Here is a 24,787-nt window from a genome sequence, read left to right on the forward strand (position 1 = left end):
TTTCAACACCACTCGTTCCAGAGTGCCAATATTTTATCTTAATTATACAAAAGCCACACTCTGAATATATACTTTTGTGTCTCTGTTTCTTTTTCAGATCCTCCAGGACCACCTTCAAATCCACACGTCACTGATACTACTAAGAAATCTGCTTCTTTGGCATGGGGCAAGCCTCATTATGATGGTGGACTTGAAATCACCGGCTATGTCGTAGAGCATCAGAAAGTAGGAGATGAGACCTGGATAAAAGACACCACAGGAACTTCCCTCAGAATCACTCAGTTCGTTGTTCCTGATCTTCAGACTAAAGAAAAGTACAACTTTAGAATCAGTGCCATCAACGATGCAGGTGTTGGGGAGCCGGCGGTAATTCCAGATGTTGAAATCGCAGAACGGGAAATGGCTCCTGATTTTGAACTAGATGCCGAGCTTCGAAGAACACTTGTTGTTAGAGCAGGACTCAGTATTAGAATATTTGTGCCAATTAAAGGTCGTCCTGCTCCTGAAGTGACATGGACCAAAGATGACATCAACCTGAAAAACCGAGCCAACATTGAAAATACAGAATCATTTACTCTTCTGATTATCCCAGAATGTAACAGATATGATACCGGTAAATTTGTCATGACTATTGAAAACCCGGCTGGGAAGAAAAGTGGCTTTGTGAACGTCAGAGTCTTGGACACACCGGGCCCAGTCCTCAACTTGCGGCCTACAGACATCACAAAGGACAGTGTCACCCTGCACTGGGACCTCCCTCTGATAGATGGGGGCTCACGTATAACAAACTACATTGTAGAGAAACGTGAAGCAACACGGAAATCATATTCCACAGCCACCACTAAGTGCCATAAATGCACATATAAAGTTACCGGCTTGTCTGAAGGGTGTGAATACTTCTTCAGAGTGATGGCAGAGAATGAATATGGAATTGGTGAGCCAGCAGAAACTACAGAGCCTGTAAAAGCCTCTGAAGCACCATCTCCACCAGACAGCCTTAACATCATGGACATAACTAAGAGCACTGTAAGCCTGGCATGGCCTAAGCCCAAACACGATGGTGGCAGCAAGATCACTGGCTATGTGATTGAAGCCCAAAGAAAAGGCTCTGACCAGTGGACCCACATCACAACCGTGAAAGGGTTAGAATGTGTTGTGAGGAATCTAACCGAAGGGGAGGAATACACCTTCCAAGTGATGGCAGTGAACAGCGCAGGGAGAAGTGCCCCTAGAGAAAGCAGACCTGTCATTGTCAAGGAGCAGACAATGCTTCCAGAGCTGGATCTCCGTGGCATCTATCAGAAACTGGTCATTGCCAGAGCTGGTGAGAACATCAAAGTTGAAATTCCAGTGCTTGGTCGACCAAAGCCCACAGTGACATGGAAAAAAGGAGACCAAATTCTTAAACAGACACAGAGAGTTAATTTTGAAACCACAGCAACTTCAACCATCTTAAATATAAATGAGTGTGTCAGAAGTGATAGTGGGCCCTATCCATTAACAGCAAGGAACATTGTAGGAGAGGTTGGTGATGTTATCACCATTCAAGTCCATGATATCCCAGGGCCACCTACTGGACCAATCAAATTTGATGAAGTTTCATCTGACTTTGTAATCTTCTCTTGGGATCCCCCTGAGAACGATGGTGGCGTACCAATAAGCAACTATGTAGTGGAAATGCGGCAGACTGACAGTACTACCTGGGTTGAGTTAGCAACCACCGTTATACGTACTACCTATAAAGCCACCCGCCTTACTACTGGACTAGAGTATCAGTTCCGTGTAAAAGCTCAGAATAGATATGGAGTTGGACCAGGCATCACATCAGCATCTATAGTTGCCAACTATCCATTTAAGGTTCCTGGACCTCCTGGTACTCCTCAGGTAACTGCAGTTACCAAGGATTCAATGACAATTAGCTGGCATGAGCCACTTTCTGATGGTGGAAGCCCCATTTTAGGATATCACGTTGAAAGAAAAGAACGAAATGGTATTCTCTGGCAGACTGTGAGCAAAGCTTTAGTACCAGGCAACATTTTCAAATCGAGTGGACTTACAGATGGTATTGCTTATGAATTCCGGGTAATAGCAGAAAATATGGCAGGCAAAAGCAAGCCAAGCAAGCCATCGGAGCCTATGTTTGCTCTGGATCCCATTGACCCACCTGGAAAACCAGTACCTCTAAATATTACGAGACACACAGTGACACTTAAATGGGCTAAGCCTGAATATACTGGGGGCTTTAAAATTACCAGTTATATTGTTGAAAAGAGAGACCTTCCTAATGGACGGTGGCTGAAGGCAAACTTCAGCAACATTTTGGAGAATGAATTTACAGTCAGTGGCCTAACAGAAGATGCTGCATATGAATTCCGTGTGATCGCCAAAAATGCTGCGGGTGCCATCAGTCCACCATCTGAGCCATCTGATGCTATCACATGCAGAGATGACGTTGAAGCACCAAAGATAAAGGTGGATGTTAAATTTAAGGACACAGTTATATTAAAAGCAGGTGAAGCATTCAGGCTAGAAGCTGATGTTTCAGGCCGCCCACCTCCAACAATGGAATGGACCAAAGATGGAAAAGAGCTAGAAGGCACAGCAAAATTAGAAATAAAAATTGCAGATTTCTCTACTAATCTGGTAAACAAGGATTCAACAAGAAGGGATAGTGGTGCCTACACCCTTACAGCAACTAATCCTGGTGGCTTTGCCAAACACATTTTCAATGTCAAAGTTCTTGACAGACCAGGGCCACCTGAAGGACCTTTGGCTGTAACTGAAGTGACTTCGGAAAAGTGTGTACTGTCATGGTTGCCTCCACTGGATGATGGAGGTGCCAAAATTGATCATTACATAGTACAGAAACGTGAAACCAGCAGATTGGCATGGACAAATGTAGCCTCAGAAGTCCAAGTAACAAAGCTAAAGGTCACTAAACTCTTGAAGGGCAATGAATACATATTCCGTGTCATGGCTGTAAATAAATATGGAGTTGGAGAGCCGCTGGAATCAGAGCCTGTTCTTGCAGTGAATCCTTATGGACCCCCTGATCCACCCAAAAACCCTGAAGTGACAACTATTACTAAAGATTCAATGGTTGTCTGCTGGGGACATCCTGATTCTGATGGTGGAAGTGAGATCATCAATTACATTGTGGAACGGCGTGATAAAGCTAGCCAACGCTGGGTTAAATGCAACAAAAAAACTGTTACTGATTTAAGATATAAAGTGTCTGGACTGACAGAAGGACATGAATATGAGTTCAGAATTATGGCTGAAAATGCTGCTGGAATTAGTGCACCGAGTCCTACCAGTCCATTTTACAAGGCTTGTGACACTGTGTTTAAACCTGGACCACCAGGTAACCCACGTGTTCTAGATACAAGCAGATCGTCCATTTCAATCGCTTGGAATAAACCTATCTATGATGGTGGTTCAGAAATCACTGGGTATATGGTTGAGATTGCCCTGCCAGAGGAAGATGAATGGCAGATTGTTACTCCACCAGCAGGACTCAAGGCAACTTCTTATACCATCACTGGCCTCATAGAGAACCAAGAATATAAGATCCGCATCTATGCCATGAATTCCGAAGGACTTGGGGAACCTGCCCTTGTTCCTGGAACTCCAAAGGCTGAAGACAGAATGTTGCCTCCAGAGATTGAACTGGATGCTGACCTGCGTAAACTTGTTACTATAAGGGCCTGCTGCACCCTGAGACTTTTTGTTCCAATCAAAGGAAGGCCTGCACCTGAGGTGAAGTGGGCCCGGGAACACGGAGAATCTTTAGATAAAGCTAGCATTGAATCCACAAGCTCTTACACATTGCTTATTGTTGGAAATGTAAACAGATTTGACAGTGGCAAATACATACTAACTGTAGAAAACAGTTCAGGCAGCAAGTCTGCATTTGTCAATGTTAGAGTACTAGATACGCCAGGCCCTCCACAGGATCTGAAGGTAAAGGAGGTCACTAAGACATCTGTCACACTGACATGGGACCCACCTCTCCTTGATGGAGGTTCGAAAATCAAGAACTATATTGTTGAAAAGCGGGAATCAACAAGAAAAGCATATTCAACTGTTGCAACAAACTGCCACAAGACTTCCTGGAAGGTAGACCAGCTTCAAGAAGGCTGTAGCTACTATTTCAGGGTTCTTGCAGAAAATGAATATGGCATTGGGCTGCCTGCTGAAACCGCAGAATCTGTGAAAGCATCAGAACGCCCTCTTCCTCCAGGAAAAATAACTTTGATGGATGTCACAAGAAATAGCGTGTCACTGTCTTGGGAGAAACCAGAGCATGATGGAGGCAGCCGAATTCTAGGCTACATTGTGGAGATGCAGAGCAAAGGCAGTGACAAATGGGCCACATGCGCTACAGTCAAGGTCACTGAAGCCACTATCACTGGATTAATTCAGGGTGAAGAATACTCTTTCCGTGTTTCAGCTCAGAATGAAAAGGGCATCAGTGATCCTCGACAACTGAGCGTGCCAGTGATTGCCAAAGATCTTGTAATTCCACCAGCCTTCAAACTCCTGTTCAATACTTTCACTGTACTGGCAGGTGAAGACCTAAAAGTTGATGTTCCATTCATTGGCCGCCCTACACCAGCTGTAACCTGGCATAAAGATGATGTACCACTGAAGCAGACAACTAGAGTAAATGCAGAGAGCACAGAAAATAATTCACTACTGACAATAAAGGAAGCCTGCCGAGAAGATGTTGGCCATTATGTGGTTAAACTAACTAACTCAGCTGGTGAAGCTACTGAAACCCTTAGTGTTATCGTTCTTGACAAACCAGGGCCTCCAACTGGACCAGTTAAAATAGATGAAGTGACAGCTGATAGTATCACTCTTTCCTGGGCCCCACCCAAGTATGATGGTGGAAGTTCTATTAATAATTACATTGTTGAGAAACGGGACACTTCCACAACCACCTGGCAAATTGTATCAGCTACGGTTGCAAGGACAACAATAAAGGCTTGCCGATTGAAGACTGGATGTGAATATCAGTTTAGAATTGCAGCTGAAAACAGATATGGGAAGAGTACCTACCTCAATTCAGACCCTATTGTAGCCCAATATCCATTCAAAGTTCCTGGTCCTCCTGGCACTCCACTTGTCACACTGTCCTCCAGAGACAGTATGGAAGTACAATGGAACGAGCCAGTAAGTGATGGAGGAAGCAGAGTCACTGGCTATCATCTAGAACGCAAGGAAAGAAATAGCATCCTCTGGGTTAAGTTGAATAAAACACCTATCCCTCAAACCAAGTTTAAGACAACTGGCCTTGAAGAAGGTGTTGAATATGAATTTAGAGTCTCTGCAGAGAACATCGTGGGCATTGGCAAGCCGAGTAAAGTATCAGAATGCTATGTGGCTCGTGACCCATGTGATCCACCAGGAAAGCCAGAAGCAATCATTGTCACAAGGAACTCTGTGACTCTTCAGTGGAAGAAACCCACCTATGATGGTGGAAGCAAAATTACTGGTTATATTGTTGAAAAGAAAGAATTACCTGAGGGCCGTTGGATGAAAGCCAGTTTTACAAATATTATTGACACTCATTTTGAAGTAACTGGCCTCGTTGAAGATCACAGATATGAGTTCCGGGTTATAGCCCGAAATGCCGCAGGAGTGTTTAGTGAGCCTTCAGAAAGCACAGGAGCAATCACAGCTAGAGATGAGGTAGATCCACCACGAATAAGTATGGATCCAAAATACAAAGACACAATCGTGGTTCATGCTGGTGAGTCATTCAAGGTTGATGCAGATATTTATGGCAAGCCAATACCAACAATTCAGTGGATAAAAGGTGAACAGGAGCTTTCAAACACAGCTCGATTAGAAATAAAGAGCACCGACTTTGCTACCAGTCTCAGTGTAAAAGATGCAGTACGTGTCGACAGTGGAAATTACATACTGAAGGCCAAAAATGTTGCAGGAGAGAGATCAGTTACTGTGAATGTCAAAGTTCTTGATAGACCAGGGCCACCTGAAGGACCTGTTGTTATCTCAGGCATTACAGCAGAAAAATGCACGCTAGCTTGGAAACCCCCACTTCAGGATGGTGGGAGTGATATCATAAACTATATTGTGGAAAAGAGAGAAACCAGTCGCTTAGTTTGGACTGTGGTTGATGCCAATGTGCAGACTCTCAGCTGCAAGGTTACTAAGCTTCTTGAAGGCAATGAATATAGTTTCCGTATTATGGCTGTAAACAAATATGGTGTTGGTGAACCTCTTGAATCTGAGCCAGTAATTGCCAAGAATCCATTTGTAGTACCAGATGCACCAAAAGCTCCAGAAGTCACAACGGTGACCAAGGACTCAATGATTGTTGTATGGGAAAGACCAGCATCTGATGGTGGCAGTGAAATTCTTGGATATGTTCTTGAGAAACGGGATAAAGAAGGCATTAGATGGACAAGATGCCACAAGCGTCTGATTGGAGAGTTGCGCCTGAGAGTAACAGGACTCATAGAAAATCACAATTATGAGTTCAGAGTTTCTGCTGAGAATGCTGCTGGACTTAGTGAACCAAGCCCTCCTTCTGCTTACCAAAAGGCTTGTGATCCTATTTATAAACCAGGGCCTCCAAACAACCCCAAAGTCATAGATATTACCAGATCTTCAGTATTCCTTTCTTGGAGCAAACCAATATATGATGGTGGCTGTGAAATCCAAGGATACATTGTTGAAAAATGTGATGTGAGTGTTGGTGAATGGACAATGTGTACTCCACCAACTGGAATTAACAAAACAAACATAGAAGTAGAGAAGCTGTTGGAAAAGCATGAATACAACTTCCGTATCTGTGCTATTAATAAAGCTGGCGTTGGAGAACATGCTGATGTCCCTGGACCTATTATAGTTGAAGAAAAACTGGAAGCACCAGACATTGATCTTGACCTAGAACTAAGGAAAATCATAAACATAAGGGCAGGTGGCTCCTTAAGGTTATTTGTTCCTATCAAAGGTCGTCCTACGCCAGAAGTTAAATGGGGAAAGATGGATGGTGAAATCCGAGATGCAGCTATAATTGATGTCACTAGCAGTTTCACCTCTCTTGTTCTTGACAATGTTAACCGATATGATAGTGGAAAATATACGCTTACATTAGAAAACAGCAGTGGAACGAAGTCTGCCTTTGTTACTGTGAGAGTTCTGGACACACCAAGTCCACCTGTTAACCTAAAAGTCACAGAAATCACCAAAGACTCTGTATCCATTACATGGGAACCTCCTTTGTTGGATGGGGGATCCAAAATAAAAAATTACATTGTTGAGAAACGTGAAGCCACAAGAAAATCATATGCTGCTGTTGTAACTAATTGCCATAAGAATTCTTGGAAAATCGATCAGCTCCAAGAAGGTTGCAGTTATTACTTTAGAGTCACAGCTGAGAATGAGTATGGTATTGGCCTTCCTGCCCAGACTGCTGATCCAATTAAGGTTGCAGAAGTACCACAACCTCCTGGAAAAATAACTGTGGATGATGTGACCAGAAACAGTGTCTCTCTGAGTTGGACAAAGCCTGAACACGATGGTGGCAGTAAAATCATTCAGTATATTGTGGAAATGCAAGCTAAGCACAGTGAGAAATGGTCAGAGTGTGCTCGAGTAAAGTCTCTTGAGGCAGTAATTACCAACCTAACTCAAGGGGAAGAATATCTTTTTAGAGTTGTTGCTGTAAATGAAAAGGGGAGAAGTGATCCTCGGTCCCTTGCAGTTCCAATAGTTGCCAAAGATCTGGTAATTGAACCAGATGTAAAGCCTGCATTCAGTAGTTACAGTGTACAGGTTGGCCAGGATTTGAAAATAGAAGTGCCAATTTCTGGACGTCCTAAGCCAACCATTACCTGGACTAAAGATGGTCTCCCACTGAAGCAGACTACAAGAATCAATGTTACTGATTCACTGGATCTCACCACACTCAGTATTAAAGAAACTCATAAGGATGATGGTGGACAATATGGCATCACAGTTGCCAATGTTGTTGGTCAGAAGACAGCATCCATCGAAATTGTAACTCTAGATAAACCTGATCCTCCAAAAGGACCCGTTAAATTTGATGATGTCAGTGCTGAAAGTATTACATTATCTTGGAACCCTCCATTATATACAGGTGGCTGCCAAATCACCAACTACATTGTTCAGAAAAGAGATACAACCACTACAGTATGGGATGTTGTTTCTGCTACTGTTGCTAGAACTACACTCAAGGTGACCAAACTGAAAACTGGCACAGAATACCAATTCAGAATATTTGCTGAAAACAGATATGGACAAAGCTTTGCCTTAGAGTCTGATCCAATTGTTGCTCAATATCCCTACAAAGAACCAGGTCCTCCAGGTACACCATTTGCCACAGCCATTTCCAAAGACTCCATGGTCATACAGTGGCATGAACCAATCAACAATGGTGGAAGCCCAGTCATAGGTTACCACCTGGAGAGAAAAGAAAGAAATAGTATTTTGTGGACAAAGGTCAACAAAACTATTATTCATGACACCCAATTCAAAGCACAGAATCTTGAAGAAGGCATTGAATATGAATTCAGAGTTTATGCTGAAAATATTGTTGGTGTAGGCAAAGCAAGCAAGAATTCTGAATGCTATGTAGCCAGAGATCCCTGTGACCCACCAGGAACCCCAGAAGCAATAATGGTTAAAAGAAATGAAATCACTTTACAGTGGACCAAACCTGTATATGATGGCGGAAGTATGATTACAGGCTACATTGTAGAGAAACGTGATTTGCCTGATGGTCGTTGGATGAAAGCCAGCTTTACAAATGTCATTGAAACTCAATTTACTGTGTCAGGTCTTACTGAAGATCAAAGATATGAATTCAGAGTCATTGCAAAGAATGCAGCTGGTGCAATAAGTAAACCTTCTGACAGTACTGGACCAATAACTGCCAAGGATGAGGTTGAACTCCCAAGAATTTCAATGGATCCAAAATTCAGAGACACAATTGTGCTAAATGCTGGAGAAACATTTAGGCTGGAGGCTGATGTCCATGGAAAGCCCCTACCTACCATTGAGTGGTTAAGAGGAGATAAGGAAATTGAAGAATCTGCTAGATGTGAAATAAAGAACACAGATTTCAAGGCTTTACTTATTATAAAAGATGCGATTAGAATTGATGGTGGACAGTATATTTTAAGAGCTTCCAATGTTGCAGGTTCTAAATCATTCCCAGTAAATGTAAAAGTATTAGATAGACCAGGACCTCCAGAAGGGCCAGTCCAGGTTACTGGAGTCACTTCTGAAAAATGCTCTTTAACATGGTCTCCACCACTTCAAGATGGTGGCAGTGACATTTCTCACTATGTTGTTGAAAAGCGAGAAACAAGTCGACTTGCCTGGACTGTTGTTGCTTCAGAAGTTGTGACCAATTCTCTGAAAATTACCAAACTCTTAGAAGGTAATGAATATATTTTCCGTATAATGGCTGTCAACAAATATGGTGTTGGAGAGCCTTTGGAATCTGCACCAGTACTAATGAAAAATCCATTTGTGCTTCCTGGACCACCAAAAAGCTTGGAAGTCACAAATATTGCCAAAGACTCCATGACTGTCTGTTGGAACCGTCCAGATAGTGATGGTGGAAGTGAGATTATTGGTTACATTGTAGAGAAAAGAGACAGAAGTGGTATTCGATGGATAAAATGTAATAAACGCCGCATTACAGATTTGCGTCTAAGAGTGACAGGACTAACAGAAGATCATGAGTATGAATTCAGGGTCTCTGCAGAAAATGCTGCTGGAGTTGGAGAACCAAGTCCAGCTACAGTTTATTATAAGGCCTGTGATCCTGTGTTCAAACCTGGCCCACCCACCAATGCACACATTGCAGACACCACTAAAAATTCAATCACACTTGCCTGGGGTAAACCCATCTACGATGGTGGCAGTGAGATCCTGGGATATGTAGTAGAAATCTGTAAAGCAGATGAAGAAGAATGGCAAATAGTTACTCCACAGACTGGCTTAAGAGTCACTAGATTTGAAATTTCAAAGCTGACTGAACACCAAGAGTATAAAATACGAGTCTGTGCCCTCAACAAAGTTGGTTTAGGCGAGGCTACATCAGTTCCTGGTACTGTGAAACCGGAAGATAAACTTGAAGCACCTGAACTTGACCTTGATTCCGAATTAAGAAAAGGAATTGTTGTAAGAGCTGGTGGATCTGCCAGAATTCACATTCCATTCAAAGGTCGTCCAACGCCTGAGATCACTTGGTCTCGAGAGGAAGGTGAATTCACAGATAAGGTCCAAATTGAAAAGGGAGTAAACTATACCCAACTATCAATAGATAACTGTGATAGAAATGATGCTGGAAAATACATTCTTAAGTTGGAAAACAGCAGTGGATCAAAGTCTGCTTTTGTAACTGTGAAAGTTCTTGACACTCCAGGACCACCACAGAATTTGGCAGTCAAAGAAGTGAGAAAAGATTCTGTCCTCCTGGTATGGGAGCCACCCATCATTGATGGAGGGGCAAAGGTCAAGAACTATGTGATTGACAAACGTGAGTCAACTAGAAAAGCTTATGCTAATGTAAGTAGTAAATGCAGCAAAACAAGTTTTAAAGTGGAAAATCTTACAGAAGGAGCCATTTATTACTTCAGAGTCATGGCTGAAAATGAATTTGGAGTTGGTGTTCCAGTGGAAACTGTTGATGCTGTGAAAGCTGCTGAACCTCCTTCCCCTCCAGGAAAGGTTACACTCACTGATGTCTCCCAGACCAGTGCATCACTTATGTGGGAGAAGCCTGAACATGATGGTGGTAGCAGAGTCTTGGGGTATGTTGTTGAAATGCAGCCCAAAGGAACTGAAAAATGGAGTGTTGTGGCCGAATCCAAAGTCTGTAACGCAGTTGTTACTGGTTTGAGTTCTGGACAAGAATATCAGTTCCGTGTCAAGGCTTATAACGAGAAAGGAAAAAGCGATCCAAGAGTGCTGGGTGTTCCTGTCATAGCCAAGGACTTGACTATACAGCCTAGTTTAAAGTTACCATTTAACACATACAGTATCCAAGCTGGAGAAGATCTTAAAATAGAAATTCCAGTTATAGGCCGACCAAGACCTAAAATTTCTTGGGTCAAAGATGGTGAGCCTCTTAAACAAACAACAAGAGTAAACGTTGAAGAAACAGCTACCTCAACTATTTTGCACATTAAAGAAAGTAATAAAGATGACTTTGGAAAATACACTGTAACAGCAACAAATAGTGCAGGCACAGCAACAGAAAATCTCAGTATTATTGTTTTAGAAAAGCCTGGACCTCCAGTTGGCCCAGTTCGGTTTGATGAAGTTAGTGCAGACTTTGTAGTCATATCTTGGGAACCTCCTGCCTATACTGGTGGCTGCCAGATAAGCAACTACATTGTTGAGAAGCGAGATACAACCACTACAACTTGGCACATGGTATCAGCAACAGTTGCAAGAACAACAATTAAAATAACCAAACTGAAAACAGGCACGGAGTACCAGTTTAGAATTTTTGCTGAAAATCGGTATGGAAAAAGTGCCCCACTGGATTCTAAGCCAATTATTGTTCAATATCCATTTAAAGAACCTGGACCGCCTGGAACTCCTTTTGTGACATCAATCTCAAAAGATCAGATGCTTGTCCAATGGCATGAGCCAGTTAATGATGGAGGCAGCAAAATTATTGGCTACCATCTTGAACAGAAAGAAAAGAACAGTATTTTATGGGTCAAGTTAAATAAGACCCTCATTCAGGATACCAAATTCAAAACAACTGGGCTTGATGAGGGCCTTGAGTATGAGTTCAAAGTTTCTGCCGAAAATATTGTTGGCATTGGCAAGCCTAGCAAAGTGTCAGAATGCTTTGTTGCTCGTGATCCATGTGACCCACCTGGTCGCCCTGAAGCCATTGTTATTACAAGAAACAATGTCACACTGAAATGGAAAAAACCTGCCTATGATGGTGGTAGCAAAATAACAGGTTATATTGTAGAAAAGAAGGACCTACCTGATGGCCGCTGGATGAAAGCCAGCTTTACCAATGTATTAGAAACTGAATTTACAGTGAGTGGACTTGTAGAAGACCAAAGATATGAATTTAGAGTAATTGCAAGGAATGCAGCTGGAAACTTGAGTGAACCATCTGAAAGTAGTGGTGCCATTACTGCAAGAGATGAAATTGATGCACCAAATGCCTCTCTAGATCCAAAATATAAAGATGTCATCGTTGTTCATGCAGGAGACACTTTTGTTCTTGAAGCTGACATCCGTGGCAAACCTATACCTGATGTTGTTTGGTTAAAAGATGGAAAAGAACTTGAAGAAACAGCAGCTAGAATGGAAATTAAATCTACTATTCAGAAAACAACTCTTGTTGTCAAAGACTGTATACGGACTGATGGAGGACAATATATTCTGAAACTCAGCAATGTTGGTGGTACAAAGTCTATACCCATCACTGTAAAGGTACTTGACAGGCCAGGGCCTCCTGAAGGGCCTCTGAAAGTTACGGGAGTTACTGCAGAAAAATGTTATCTGGCATGGAACCCACCTTTGCAAGACGGTGGTGCTAATATTTCACATTACATCATTGAAAAGAGGGAGACAAGCCGACTCTCTTGGACCCAGGTTTCAACTGAGGTACAGGCCCTTAACTACAAAGTTACTAAACTTCTTCCTGGTAATGAATACATTTTCTGTGTCATGGCTGTGAATAAATATGGAATTGGGGAGCCCCTGGAATCTGAGCCTGTTATAGCCTGTAATCCTTATAAGCCACCAGGTCCTCCTTCAACACCTGAAGTCTCAGCAATCACCAAAGATTCTATGGTAGTAACATGGACACGCCCAGTAGACGATGGAGGTGCTGAAATTGAAGGCTACATTCTTGAAAAACGAGATAAGGAAGGCATTAGATGGACCAAGTGCAACAAGAAAACACTAACAGATCTCCGGCTCAGGGTAACTGGTCTTACTGAAGGCCATTCCTATGAATTCAGAGTTGCTGCTGAAAATGCAGCTGGTGTGGGAGAACCTAGTGAGCCATCTGTTTTCTACCGTGCATGTGATGCCTTGTATCCACCAGGTCCACCAAGCAATCCAAAAGTGACAGACACTTCCAGATCTTCTGTCTCCCTGGCATGGAATAAGCCAATTTATGATGGTGGTGCACCTGTTAAGGGCTATGTCGTTGAGGTCAAAGAAGCTGCTGCTGATGAATGGACAACCTGCACTCCACCAACAGGATTACAAGGAAAGCAGTTTACAGTGACCAAGCTTAAAGAAAATACTGAATATAACTTCCGTATTTGTGCCATCAATTCTGAAGGTGTAGGTGAACCTGCAACTCTACCTGGTTCAGTGGTTGCTCAGGAGAGAATCGAGCCACCAGAAATAGAACTTGATGCTGATCTCAGAAAGGTGGTCATTCTGCGTGCTGGTGCTACTTTACGCTTATTTGTCACTATCAAAGGTCGTCCAGAACCCGAAGTTAAATGGGAAAAGGCTGAAGGCATTCTCACTGATAGGGCACAGATTGAGGTGACCAGCTCATTTACAATGTTGGTGATTGATAATGTTACCAGATTTGACAGCGGTCGATATAATCTGACATTAGAAAATAATAGTGGCTCCAAAACAGCTTTTGTTAATGTCAGAGTTCTTGACTCACCAAGTGCCCCTGTGAATTTGACTGTAAGAGAAGTGAAGAAAGACTCAGTGACATTGTCCTGGGAACCGCCACTTATTGATGGTGGAGCTAAGATTACAAACTACATTGTCGAAAAACGAGAAACTACCAGAAAAGCCTATGCTACTAGTACAAACAATTGCACTAAAACTACTTTCAAAATTGAAAATCTACAAGAAGGATGTTCTTACTACTTCCGAGTCTTGGCTTCCAATGAATACGGGATTGGTTTGCCAGCTGAAACAATGGAACCCGTTAAAGTGTCTGAACCACCCCTCCCACCTGGAAGAGTAACTCTTATTGATGTGACCCATAATACAGCTACAATTAAGTGGGAGAAACCGGAAAGTGATGGTGGCAGCAAAATTACTGGTTATGTGGTTGAAATGCAGACTAAGGGGAGTGAAAAGTGGAGCACTTGCACACAAGTTAAGACTCTAGAAGCAACTATATCTGGCTTAACTGCAGGCGAAGAGTATGTCTTCAGGGTAGCTGCAGTTAATGAAAAGGGAAGAAGTGATCCGAGACAACTTGGAGTGCCAGTAATTGCAAGGGATATTGAAATAAAGCCTTCAGTTGAGCTTCCTTTCAATACTTTCAATGTAAAGGCTAGAGACCAACTTAAGATTGATGTGCCATTCAAAGGAAGACCTCAAGCTACTGTGACCTGGAAAAAAGATGGCCAGACTCTTAAAGAGACAACTAGAGTCAATGTTTCTTCTTCAAAGACTGTAACATCACTGTCTATTAAGGAAGCTTCAAGGGAAGATGTTGGAACTTATGAATTATGTGTTTCAAACAGTGCTGGATCCATAACAGTTCCTATTACTATAATTGTCCTTGACAGACCAGGACCTCCAGGTCCTATATGTATTGATGAGGTTAGTTGTGATAGCGTAACCATTTCTTGGAATCCTCCAGAATATGATGGTGGCTGCCAAATTAGCAATTACATCGTTGAAAAGAGAGAAACCACCTCTACAACATGGCACATAGTTTCACAAGCAGTTGCAAGAACATCCATTAAAATAGTTCGCCTGACAACAGGAAGTGAGTATCAGTTCCGTGTTTGTGCAGAAAATCGCTATGGAAAGAGCTCCTACAGTGAATCTTCAGCTGTTGTTGCAGAGTATCCATTCAGTCCTCCGGGTCCTCCTGGTACTCCTAAAGTTGTGCATGCCACAAAATCTTCCATGCTTGTAACCTGGCAAGTGCCAGTTAATGATGGAGGAAGTCGAGTAATTGGCTATCACCTTGAGTATAAAGAAAGAAGCAGCATTCTTTGGTCAAAAGCAAATAAAATCCTCATTCCTGATACTCAAATGAAAGTCTCCAGCCTTGATGAAGGACTGATGTATGAGTATCGTGTTTATGCTGAGAATATTGCTGGAATTGGTAAATGCAGTAAATCTTGTGAACCAGTCCCTGCAAGAGATCCTTGTGACCCTCCTGGACAACCTGAAGTCACAAATATCACAAGAAAATCAGTGTCACTTAAATGGTCTAAACCACATTATGATGGTGGAGCTAAGATCACAGGATACATTGTTGAACGCAGAGAATTACCAGATGGCCGGTGGCTGAAGTGCAATTATACTAATATACAAGAAACATACTTTGAAGTAACTGAACTTACTGAAGATCAGCGTTATGAATTCCGGGTTTTTGCAAGGAATGCTGCCGACTCAGTTAGTGAGCCATCTGAATCCACTGGGCCTATTACAGTTAAAGATGATGTTGAGGCTCCAAGAATTATGATGGATGTCAAGTTCCAAGGCGTTATTGTTGTCAAAGCTGGCGAGATCCTTAAGATAAATGCAGACATTGCAGGGCGACCTCTGCCAGTAATTTCCTGGGCCAAGGATGGTGTAGAAATTGAAGAAAGAGCAAGAACAGAAATTATCTCAACAGACAATCATACTTTGTTAACAGTTAAAGACTGTGTAAGACGAGACACTGGACAATATGTACTAACACTGAAGAATGTTGCTGGCACTCGGTCTGTGGCAGTTAATTGCAAGGTACTTGATAAGCCTGGCCCACCAGCAGGACCACTTGAAATAAATGGCCTCACTGCTGAGAAATGCTCTCTTTCCTGGGGACGTCCCCAAGAAGACGGTGGCGCAGATATCGACTATTACATTGTAGAAAAACGTGAAACAAGCCACCTTGCATGGACAATATGTGAAGGAGAGTTACGGACAACATCCTGTAAAGTAACCAAGTTACTCAAAGGCAATGAATATATATTTAGAGTAACTGGTGTTAATAAATATGGTGTTGGTGAGCCCCTAGAAAGTGTAGCTGTAAAGGCACTAGATCCATTTACAGTTCCAAGTCCACCCACATCTTTGGAAATTACTTCTGTGACCAAAGAATCCATGACACTTTGTTGGTCCAGACCCGAGAGTGATGGAGGCAGTGAAATATCTGGATATATAATTGAAAGGCGAGAGAAAAATAGCCTAAGATGGGTGCGTGTAAACAAAAAACCAGTTTATGATCTGAGAGTGAAATCAACAGGACTTCGGGAAGGATGCGAATATGAATATCGCGTTTATGCAGAAAATGCTGCTGGCCTGAGTCTTCCAAGTGAAACCTCTCCCTTAATTCGGGCAGAAGATCCAGTGTTCCTACCATCTCCTCCATCCAAACCCAAAATTGTAGACTCAGGCAAGACAACTATAACTATCAGCTGGGTTAAGCCTCTCTTTGATGGTGGGGCCCCAATAACTGGATACACTGTAGAATACAAGAAATCTGATGACACTGACTGGAAAACTGCCATTCAGAGCTTACGAGGCACAGAATATACCATAGGAGGACTAACAACAGGAGCTGAATATGTTTTCAGAGTAAAATCTGTCAATAAGGTGGGTGCTAGTGACCCCAGTGATAGCTCCGACCCTCAGATAGCAAAGGAAAGAGAAGAAGAACCTGTATTTGATATTGACAGTGAAATGAGGAAGACTTTGATTGTCAAGGCTGGTGCCTCATTTACCATGACTGTGCCTTTCCGAGGAAGACCAGTACCCAATGTCTTATGGAGTAAGCCAGACACTGACCTCCGCACTAGAGCTTATATTGATACCACAGACTCTCGTACATCACTGACCATTGAAAATGCCAACAGAAATGACTCTGGAAAATACACATTAACGATTCAGAATGTTTTGAGTGCTGCTTCACTGACCTTAGTTGTCAAAGTTTTAGATTCCCCGGGTCCTCCAACCAACATTACTGTGCAAGATGTAACCAAAGAGTCTGCAGTGTTATCCTGGGATGTTCCTGAAAATGATGGTGGAGCACCAGTGAAGAATTACCACATAGAAAAACGTGAGGCCAGCAAGAAAGCATGGGTCTCTGTGACCAACAACTGTAACCGCCTCTCCTACAAAGTTACCAATTTACAAGAAGGAGCTATTTACTACTTCAGAGTCTCTGGAGAAAATGAGTTTGGTGTTGGTATACCAGCTGAAACAAAGGAAGGAGTAAAAATAACAGGTACGTTTTAAGAACAAGGAAATTCCACATATCCATGTTAATTTTTTCAGAATAGTGTGAATCATTCTAATTAGTTGTTATTTCATCTTAAACCCTTTTGGTTAACACCCTTCACACCCCAAACTATTCATACTACAGCACAAAGTGGAATCTCTAGTGGAGAAAGTCTTTCATTGATTTAAAAAAATGAATTTACATAGCTAAAATTGGATATGTTGGATTTAAGTATAATTAAATATAACTGCATACATATGTAAGTATACATTTTTATGTATACACACATATATGTATAGTATGTGTGTATGATGCACATGTCGTATGTGTGTATGTGGGTGTGTGTACAGAAATTGTATCATAAAGTTTTTTAAAACATTGTTCATCTTGTTCCTCTTTTTTACACCCACAATGAATTTGAAGTAAATTTTGTCATTTAATCTGGTCATTTGACTCTTAATTTGGATTTGAATGCTATAGCATATAATGACATAACTTGTGGGAGCCTTGGTTGGCTCTAAAGCAAAACTGGTTATGTAAAAAGGAAGGAAGACTCAAATCAAAGTAAAAAATATGGCCTTCATTTAAAAGTTTTCTTTTGACAATACATGAAGAATGCACATAGAAAAAAATGTTGTAATAATTATTCACTTTCTTTTGATGCTTTGTTTTCTTAGAAAAACCAAGCCCACCTGAAAAACTTGGAGTAACAAGTATATCCAAAGACAGTGTTTCTCTGTCCTGGCTGAAGCCTGAACATGATGGCGGAAGCAGAATTGTACACTATGTTGTTGAGGCACTAGAAAAAGGACAGAAAAACTGGGTTAAATGTGCAGTGGCAAAGTCAACCCATCACATTGTTTCTGGTCTGAGGGAGAATTCTGAATACTTTTTCCGGGTGTTTGCTGAAAATCAAGCTGGCCTGAGTGACCCAAGAGAGCTTCTGCTTCCTGTTCTTATTAAGGAGCAAATAGGTATGTCTAATTTTATGTAGGAGCAAAATTTTAAATTATTTGTGTGATTTTATGTTAATTTTCAGAAACCCTTTTCACCTTCACTTTCTATACTCATTTTTCAGAACCACCTGAAATTGATATGAAGAATTTCCCAAGTCATACCGTATATGTTAGGGCTGGTTCAAACCTTAAAGTTGACATTCCAATCTCTGGAAAACCACTTCCCAAGGTGACCTTATCAAGAGACGGTGTCCCCCTAAAGGCAACTATGAGATTTAATACTGAAGTTACCGCTGAGAACCTGACCATCCATCTCAAAGAAAGTGTTACAGCTGATGCTGGAAGATATGAGATCACTGCTGCCAACTCCAGTGGAACAACCAAAGCTTTCATTAACATTGTTGTGCTGGACAGGCCTGGTCCTCCAACTGGCCCTGTTGTTATTAGTGATATAACTGAAGAAAGTGTGACTCTCAAGTGGGAGCCACCTAAGTATGATGGTGGAAGTCAAGTTACCAACTACATCCTACTCAAAAGAGAAACAAGTACTGCAGTATGGACTGAAGTGTCCGCAACAGTTGCAAGAACCACGATTAAAGTCATGAAACTGACCACAGGAGAAGAATACCAATTCCGCATCAAGGCAGAAAACCGCTTTGGCATCAGTGATCACATAGATTCAGCGTGTGTAATTGTCAAACTGCCATACAGTAAGTTGTCCAACTTTTCAAAGATCCAGGTTTTCGTTTACCATAAATGTATTAAATGTCTGTACTAATCTATGGGATTTCTCTCTTTTGCAGCAACACCTGGACCACCGTCTACACCATGGGTCACTAATGTTACTCGAGAAAGCATCACTGTGGGCTGGCATGAACCAGTGTCTAATGGAGGCAGTGCAATCATAGGCTATCACCTAGAAATGAAAGACAGAAACAGTATTTTATGGCAAAAGGCCAACAAACTGGTCATCCGCACAACTCACTTCAAAGTCACAACAATCAGTGCTGGGCTTATTTATGAATTCAGGGTATATGCAGAAAATGCTGCTGGAGTTGGAAAACCCAGCCATCCTTCTGAACAAGTCTTGGCAATTGATGCCTGTGGTACGTATTTGTCATGGGAAGGGAAGTTCTGATAACAAAAAATGCAAATATTACTTCTGCAAAGCAAAATAGTAATGACTTAAGTGCCACTAATCTGCTTCTCTTATTACCACAGAACCCCCAAGAAATGTTCGTATCACTGATATTTCAAAGAACTCTGTCAGCCTTTCATGGCAACAACCAGCTTTTGATGGAGGTAGCAAGATTACAGGCTACATTGTTGAGAGACGTGAACTTCCAGATGGCAGATGGACCAAGGCCAGCTTCACCAATGTTATTGAAACTCAATTCACTATTTCTGGCTTAACTCAGAATTCCCAGTATGAATTCCGTGTCTTTGCTAGGAATGCTGTTGGCTCCATTAGCAATCCATCAGAGGTTGTAGGGCCCGTTACTTGCATCGATTCTTATGGTAAGCATGTTTAGCACTTTGAGTCTCAACAGCTGTTTAACTCAGTATTTTCCCTTGCCTTTTCCTGGAAGAAATTATTAACTAGCTGGGAGTCTGAAAAGAATTCATTAAATACCTTTCCAGCCCTTGTAACTTGACTGTAAAGAGAGATTTAGAACTCAGGATATCAATGGTCCTTTCTAGCTTCAATCTTTTATGATTCTTTGATTGCATGAGTTGGCGCTTTCGTTCTATTTTAAATTATCAGAGTCAATAATTCAAACCATGTTTGAGTTCCTAGAAAATATTGCTCTTAAATAGGTGACAGACTAAATATAGACTTGTTTGTTTGTTTGTTGAGTCAGTCACTCTGTCACCCAGGCTGGAGTGCAGTGGTGCAGTCTCGGCTCACTGCAACCTCCACCTTCTGGGCTCAGACGATTCTCATGCCTCAGCTACCTGAGTAGCTGGGATTAAAGGCATGTGCCACCATTCCCAGCTAATTTTTTGTATTTTTAGCAGAGACGGGGTTTTACCACATTGGCCAGGCTGGTCTCAACCTCCTGACTTCAGGTGATTCACCTGCCTCGGCCTCCCAAAATGTTGGGATTACAGGTATGAGCCACTGTACCTGGTCTAAATAGACACTTTGATGATGACAGTATTAGCAGCAGCTAACATTTATTGAGTAATTTTCAAGAATTCTTCCCCTTAGTTCTCACAACCCCCATATTAGCCCATCTTATAGAAGGCAAACTGAAGCTGAGGGTGCTTTTGCAACTTCCCCATTAGGGATGGAGTGGAAATTCAGACTTCAGAGCCTTCTCTAACATGGTTATACCACAATGCATATTCTTCACCATTCTGGAAAATAAGTAGCAGATTCAACTCAACAATGTTTTGAAAATTAAAATGTCATGAGAGTCAGGTATCCTGTGACATGTTTCCTGAAAGATCTCTGTTTGCTAAGAGAAAGCTGAGCCACTATAGTGTCTAGGCAAAAGTATCTACTCCCATCTTCATGCTGATAATTTCAGAGCTGTTCTTTATTTATGAATCAGGCTTTGTGGACACTGAATTAGTGTTTATGAGAGCGTGAAGCAAGTCAGATTTAGTTCTGTTTCTTGATAGTTCCAAACAGCCTAGCAGAAAACTGCCCATTGAGTATGTAGTTCTGTGGGTAGAGAATTCAGACTTTAAGGGTTTGATGTGAACTGTCCACACTTGGATATCAGTGAACCGGGAAGGGAAAAGAAAAAGAATAGGAGGTGGTTAGAGGAAATGGAAAGAGAAGATAAAGTGAAAGAAAATGTATAACAGCGTCTTCCAAGATGTTCTCACTACCATATCCCATTTCATCTCTGGAATAAAGCAACTAATGGACTTTAAAACACATGTAAAGGGTGCTTAAGGCCCTGCACAACTCAGTCGTTCTACCCCATCTGAGAAAGCAGAGTGGCCTATAAATTTTTAATTTTTAAAATAATAATTGCATAGAATTAGAATGACCATGTATGTGTATAATTTAATAAGGGCCAAATACCTTACTTTAAGGTTGATGCAACTATTTTTTTTAATCCTTATAATATTTTAAATATTTCTCAACTGTTTTTCTTGCAGGTGGTCCTGTAATTGATTTGCCTCTGGAATATACAGAAGTTGTCAAATACAGAGCAGGTACATCTGTGAAGCTCAGAGCTGGCATTTCTGGCAAACCTGCGCCTACAATAGAATGGTATAAAGATGATAAAGAATTACAAACCAATGCACTGGTGTGTGTCGAAAATACTACTGACCTTGCATCTATACTCATCAAAGATGCCGATCGCCTTAATAGTGGATGCTATGAATTAAAACTACGGAATGCCATGGGCTCAGCCTCAGCCACCATCAGAGTACAGATCCTTGGTAGGTGCTGAATACAGATCATTGTCATGTTACATTTGCCTAAAGCTTAGTAATTTTTAATAAGTAGGCTTTAGAGAAGTACTAATATAGTGTTTTGTTCTTTCATTAATAGACAAACCAGGCCCACCTGGTGGACCAATTGAATTTAAGACTGTAACTGCTGAAAAGATCACCCTTCTCTGGCGGCCTCCAGCTGATGATGGTGGTGCAAAAATCACTCACTACATTGTGGAAAAGCGTGAGACAAGCCGCGTTGTATGGTCCATGGTGTCCGAAAATTTGGAAGAGTGCATCATTACAACCACCAAAATTATCAAAGGAAATGAATACATCTTCCGGGTCCGAGCCGTGAACAAATATGGAATTGGTGAACCACTGGAATCTGATTCTGTTGTAGCCAAGAATGCATTTGGTGAGACATGATTTTATTAGAAAACTGAAATTTAAAAATTTAAAAATAAACTTTGCTAACCTGTGCATATGCTTTTTTAATAATACCTGTCTCATTACCATCCTTTTCACAAGGTGAAAAATATAAAAACTAAAACTAGTATTCCTGGATGGAATGTGAACATCATAGATATAATTTATCAGTAATGTTGATCCTTGTACCTCATTTTCCTTTCCTTTCTAAATAGTTACACCTGGGCCACCAGGCATACCAGAAGTGACAAAGATTACCAAGAATTCGATGACTGTTGTCTGGAGCAGGCCAATTGCAGATGGTGGTAGTGATATAAGTGGCTATTTCCTTGAAAAACGAGATAAGAAGAGTCTAGCATGGTTTAAAGTACTAAAAGAGACTATCCGTGACACCAGACAGAAAGTAACAGGACTCACAGAAAACAGTGACTATCAATACAGAGTCTGTGCTGTGAACGCTGCTGGACAGGGTCCATTCTCCGAACCATCTGAATTCTACAAAGCTGCTGATCCTATTGGTAAGTGCTCATACCTGCAGCATCTTCACCTCTGTCTTCTTAATTCACCTGTGTGACTGAATTGTAAGTGATTGTATTATTTTATTGTGAATGGCCATTCCAGATCCTCCAGGTCCACCTGCTAAGATAAGAATCGCAGATTCAACCAAGTCATCCATCACCCTTGGCTGGAGTAAGCCTGTCTATGACGGGGGCAGTGCTGTTACTGGTTATGTTGTCGAGATGAGACAAGGAGAGGAAGAGGAATGGACTGTTGTCTCTACCAAAGGAGAGGTCAGAACTACAGAATATGTGGTATCCAACCTGAAACCTGGAGTCAATTACTACTTCCGGGTATCTGCTATAAACTGTGCTGGACAAGGAGAACCTATAGAAATGACTGAACCTGTACAAGCTAAAGATATACTTGGTATGTACCTACTGGTGTGATTATGTTTCTTATAAGCATACTTCCAGGAAATCACTTGTGTTTTGCTTTTAAAATTTACCATATATATCCATTTTATGTCTACAGAGGCACCAGAGATTGATCTGGATGTGGCTCTCAGAACTTCTGTTATTGCCAAAGCTGGTGAAGACGTACAAGTGTTGATTCCCTTTAAAGGCAGACCTCCACCTACTGTCATATGGAGAAAAGATGAGAAGAATCTTGGCAGTGATGCCAGATACAGCATTGAAAACACCGATTCATCTTCGTTACTCACCATTCCTCAAGTTACTCGCAATGATACAGGAAAATATATTCTCACAATAGAAAATGGAGTTGGTGAACCTAAGTCTTCAACTGTGAGTGTTAAAGTACTTGATACACCAGCTGCCTGCCAGAAACTACAGGTTAAACATGTTTCTCAAGGCACAGTCACTTTGTTCTGGGATCCTCCTCTCATTGATGGAGGGTCTCCAATAATTAATTATGTCATTGAAAAGAGAGATGCTACCAAGAGAACATGGTCTGTCGTGTCACACAAATGTTCCAGCACAACCTTCAAGCTAACAGATTTGTCAGATAAGACTCCATTCTTCTTCAGAGTTCTTGCAGAAAATGAAATTGGAATTGGGGAACCCTGTGACACTACAGAGCCAGTGAAGGCTGCTGAAGTACCAGCTCCTATACGTGATCTCTCCATGAAAGACTCAACAAAGACATCTGTCATCCTCAGCTGGACCAAACCTGACTTTGATGGTGGTAGCGTCATCACAGACTATGTTATAGAAAGGAAAGGAAAAGGTGAACAGACATGGTCCCATGCTGGCATAAGTAAGACATGTGAAATTGAGGTTAGCCAACTTAAGGAGCAGTCAGTCCTGGAGTTCAGAGTGTTTGCCAAAAATGAGAAAGGACTGAGTGATCCTGTCACTATTGGGCCAATTACAGTGAAAGAACTTGTCATTACACCCGAAGTTGACCTGTCAGAAATCCCTGGGGCACAAGTCACTGTGAGAATTGGGCACAATGTGCACCTTGAATTACCTTATAAAGGAAAACCCAAACCATCCATCAGTTGGCTGAAAGATGGCTTGCCACTGAAAGAAAGTGAATTTGTTCGTTTCAGCAAAACCGAAAACAAAATTACTTTGAGTATTAAGAATGCCAAAAAGGAGCATGGAGGGAAATACACTGTTATTCTTGATAATGCAGTGTGTAGAACTGTAGTCCCCATTACAGTCATTACCCTTGGTCCACCATCAAAGCCCAGAGGACCCATTCGATTTGATGAAATCAAGGCTGATAGTGTCATCCTGTCATGGGATGTACCTGAAGATGATGGAGGAGGAGAAATTACTTGTTACAGCATTGAGAAGCGGGAAACTTCACAAACGAATTGGAAGATGGTGTGTTCAAGTGTTGCCAGGACGACTTTCAAAGTTCCTAATCTAGTCAAAGACGCTGAATACCAGTTTAGAGTGAGGGCAGAAAACAGATACGGAGTCAGCCAACCACTTGTCTCAAGCATTATTGTGGCAAAACACCAGTTCAGGATTCCTGGTCCCCCAGGAAAGCCAGTTATATACAATATAACTTCTGATGGCATGTCACTAACTTGGGATGCTCCAGTTTATGATGGTGGTTCAGAAGTTACTGGATTCCACGTTGAAAAGAAAGAAAGAAATAGCATCCTCTGGCAAAAAGTTAATACATCACCAATCTCTGGAAGAGAATATAGAGCTACTGGACTGATAGAAGGTCTGGATTACCAATTCCGTGTATATGCTGAAAATTCTGCTGGCCTAAGTTCACCTAGTGACCCAAGCAAATTTACCTTAGCTGTTTCTCCAGTAGGTAAGTG

General features: G+C 41.7%; 1 protein-coding gene across 1 annotated transcript in view; it reads left to right on the forward strand.

The window, feature by feature from the left end:
* LOC101030681 (titin) overlaps positions 1-24,787 on the forward strand; it is a 271,305-nt gene that overhangs the window by 220,865 nt on the left and 25,653 nt on the right. Inside the window, 10 exon segments of the mRNA XM_074399411.1 lie at positions 98-17,203; positions 17,875-18,171; positions 18,276-18,863; positions 18,957-19,259; positions 19,375-19,671; positions 21,271-21,558; positions 21,671-21,970; positions 22,197-22,499; positions 22,603-22,908; positions 23,014-24,780. Of these exon segments, the coding sequence (XP_074255512.1) occupies positions 98-17,203; positions 17,875-18,171; positions 18,276-18,863; positions 18,957-19,259; positions 19,375-19,671; positions 21,271-21,558; positions 21,671-21,970; positions 22,197-22,499; positions 22,603-22,908; positions 23,014-24,780 (21,555 nt within the window).

The sequence above is a fragment of the Saimiri boliviensis genome, chromosome 5 (assembly GCF_048565385.1).
Source record: "Saimiri boliviensis isolate mSaiBol1 chromosome 5, mSaiBol1.pri, whole genome shotgun sequence".
NCBI lineage: Eukaryota > Metazoa > Chordata > Mammalia > Primates > Cebidae > Saimiri > Saimiri boliviensis.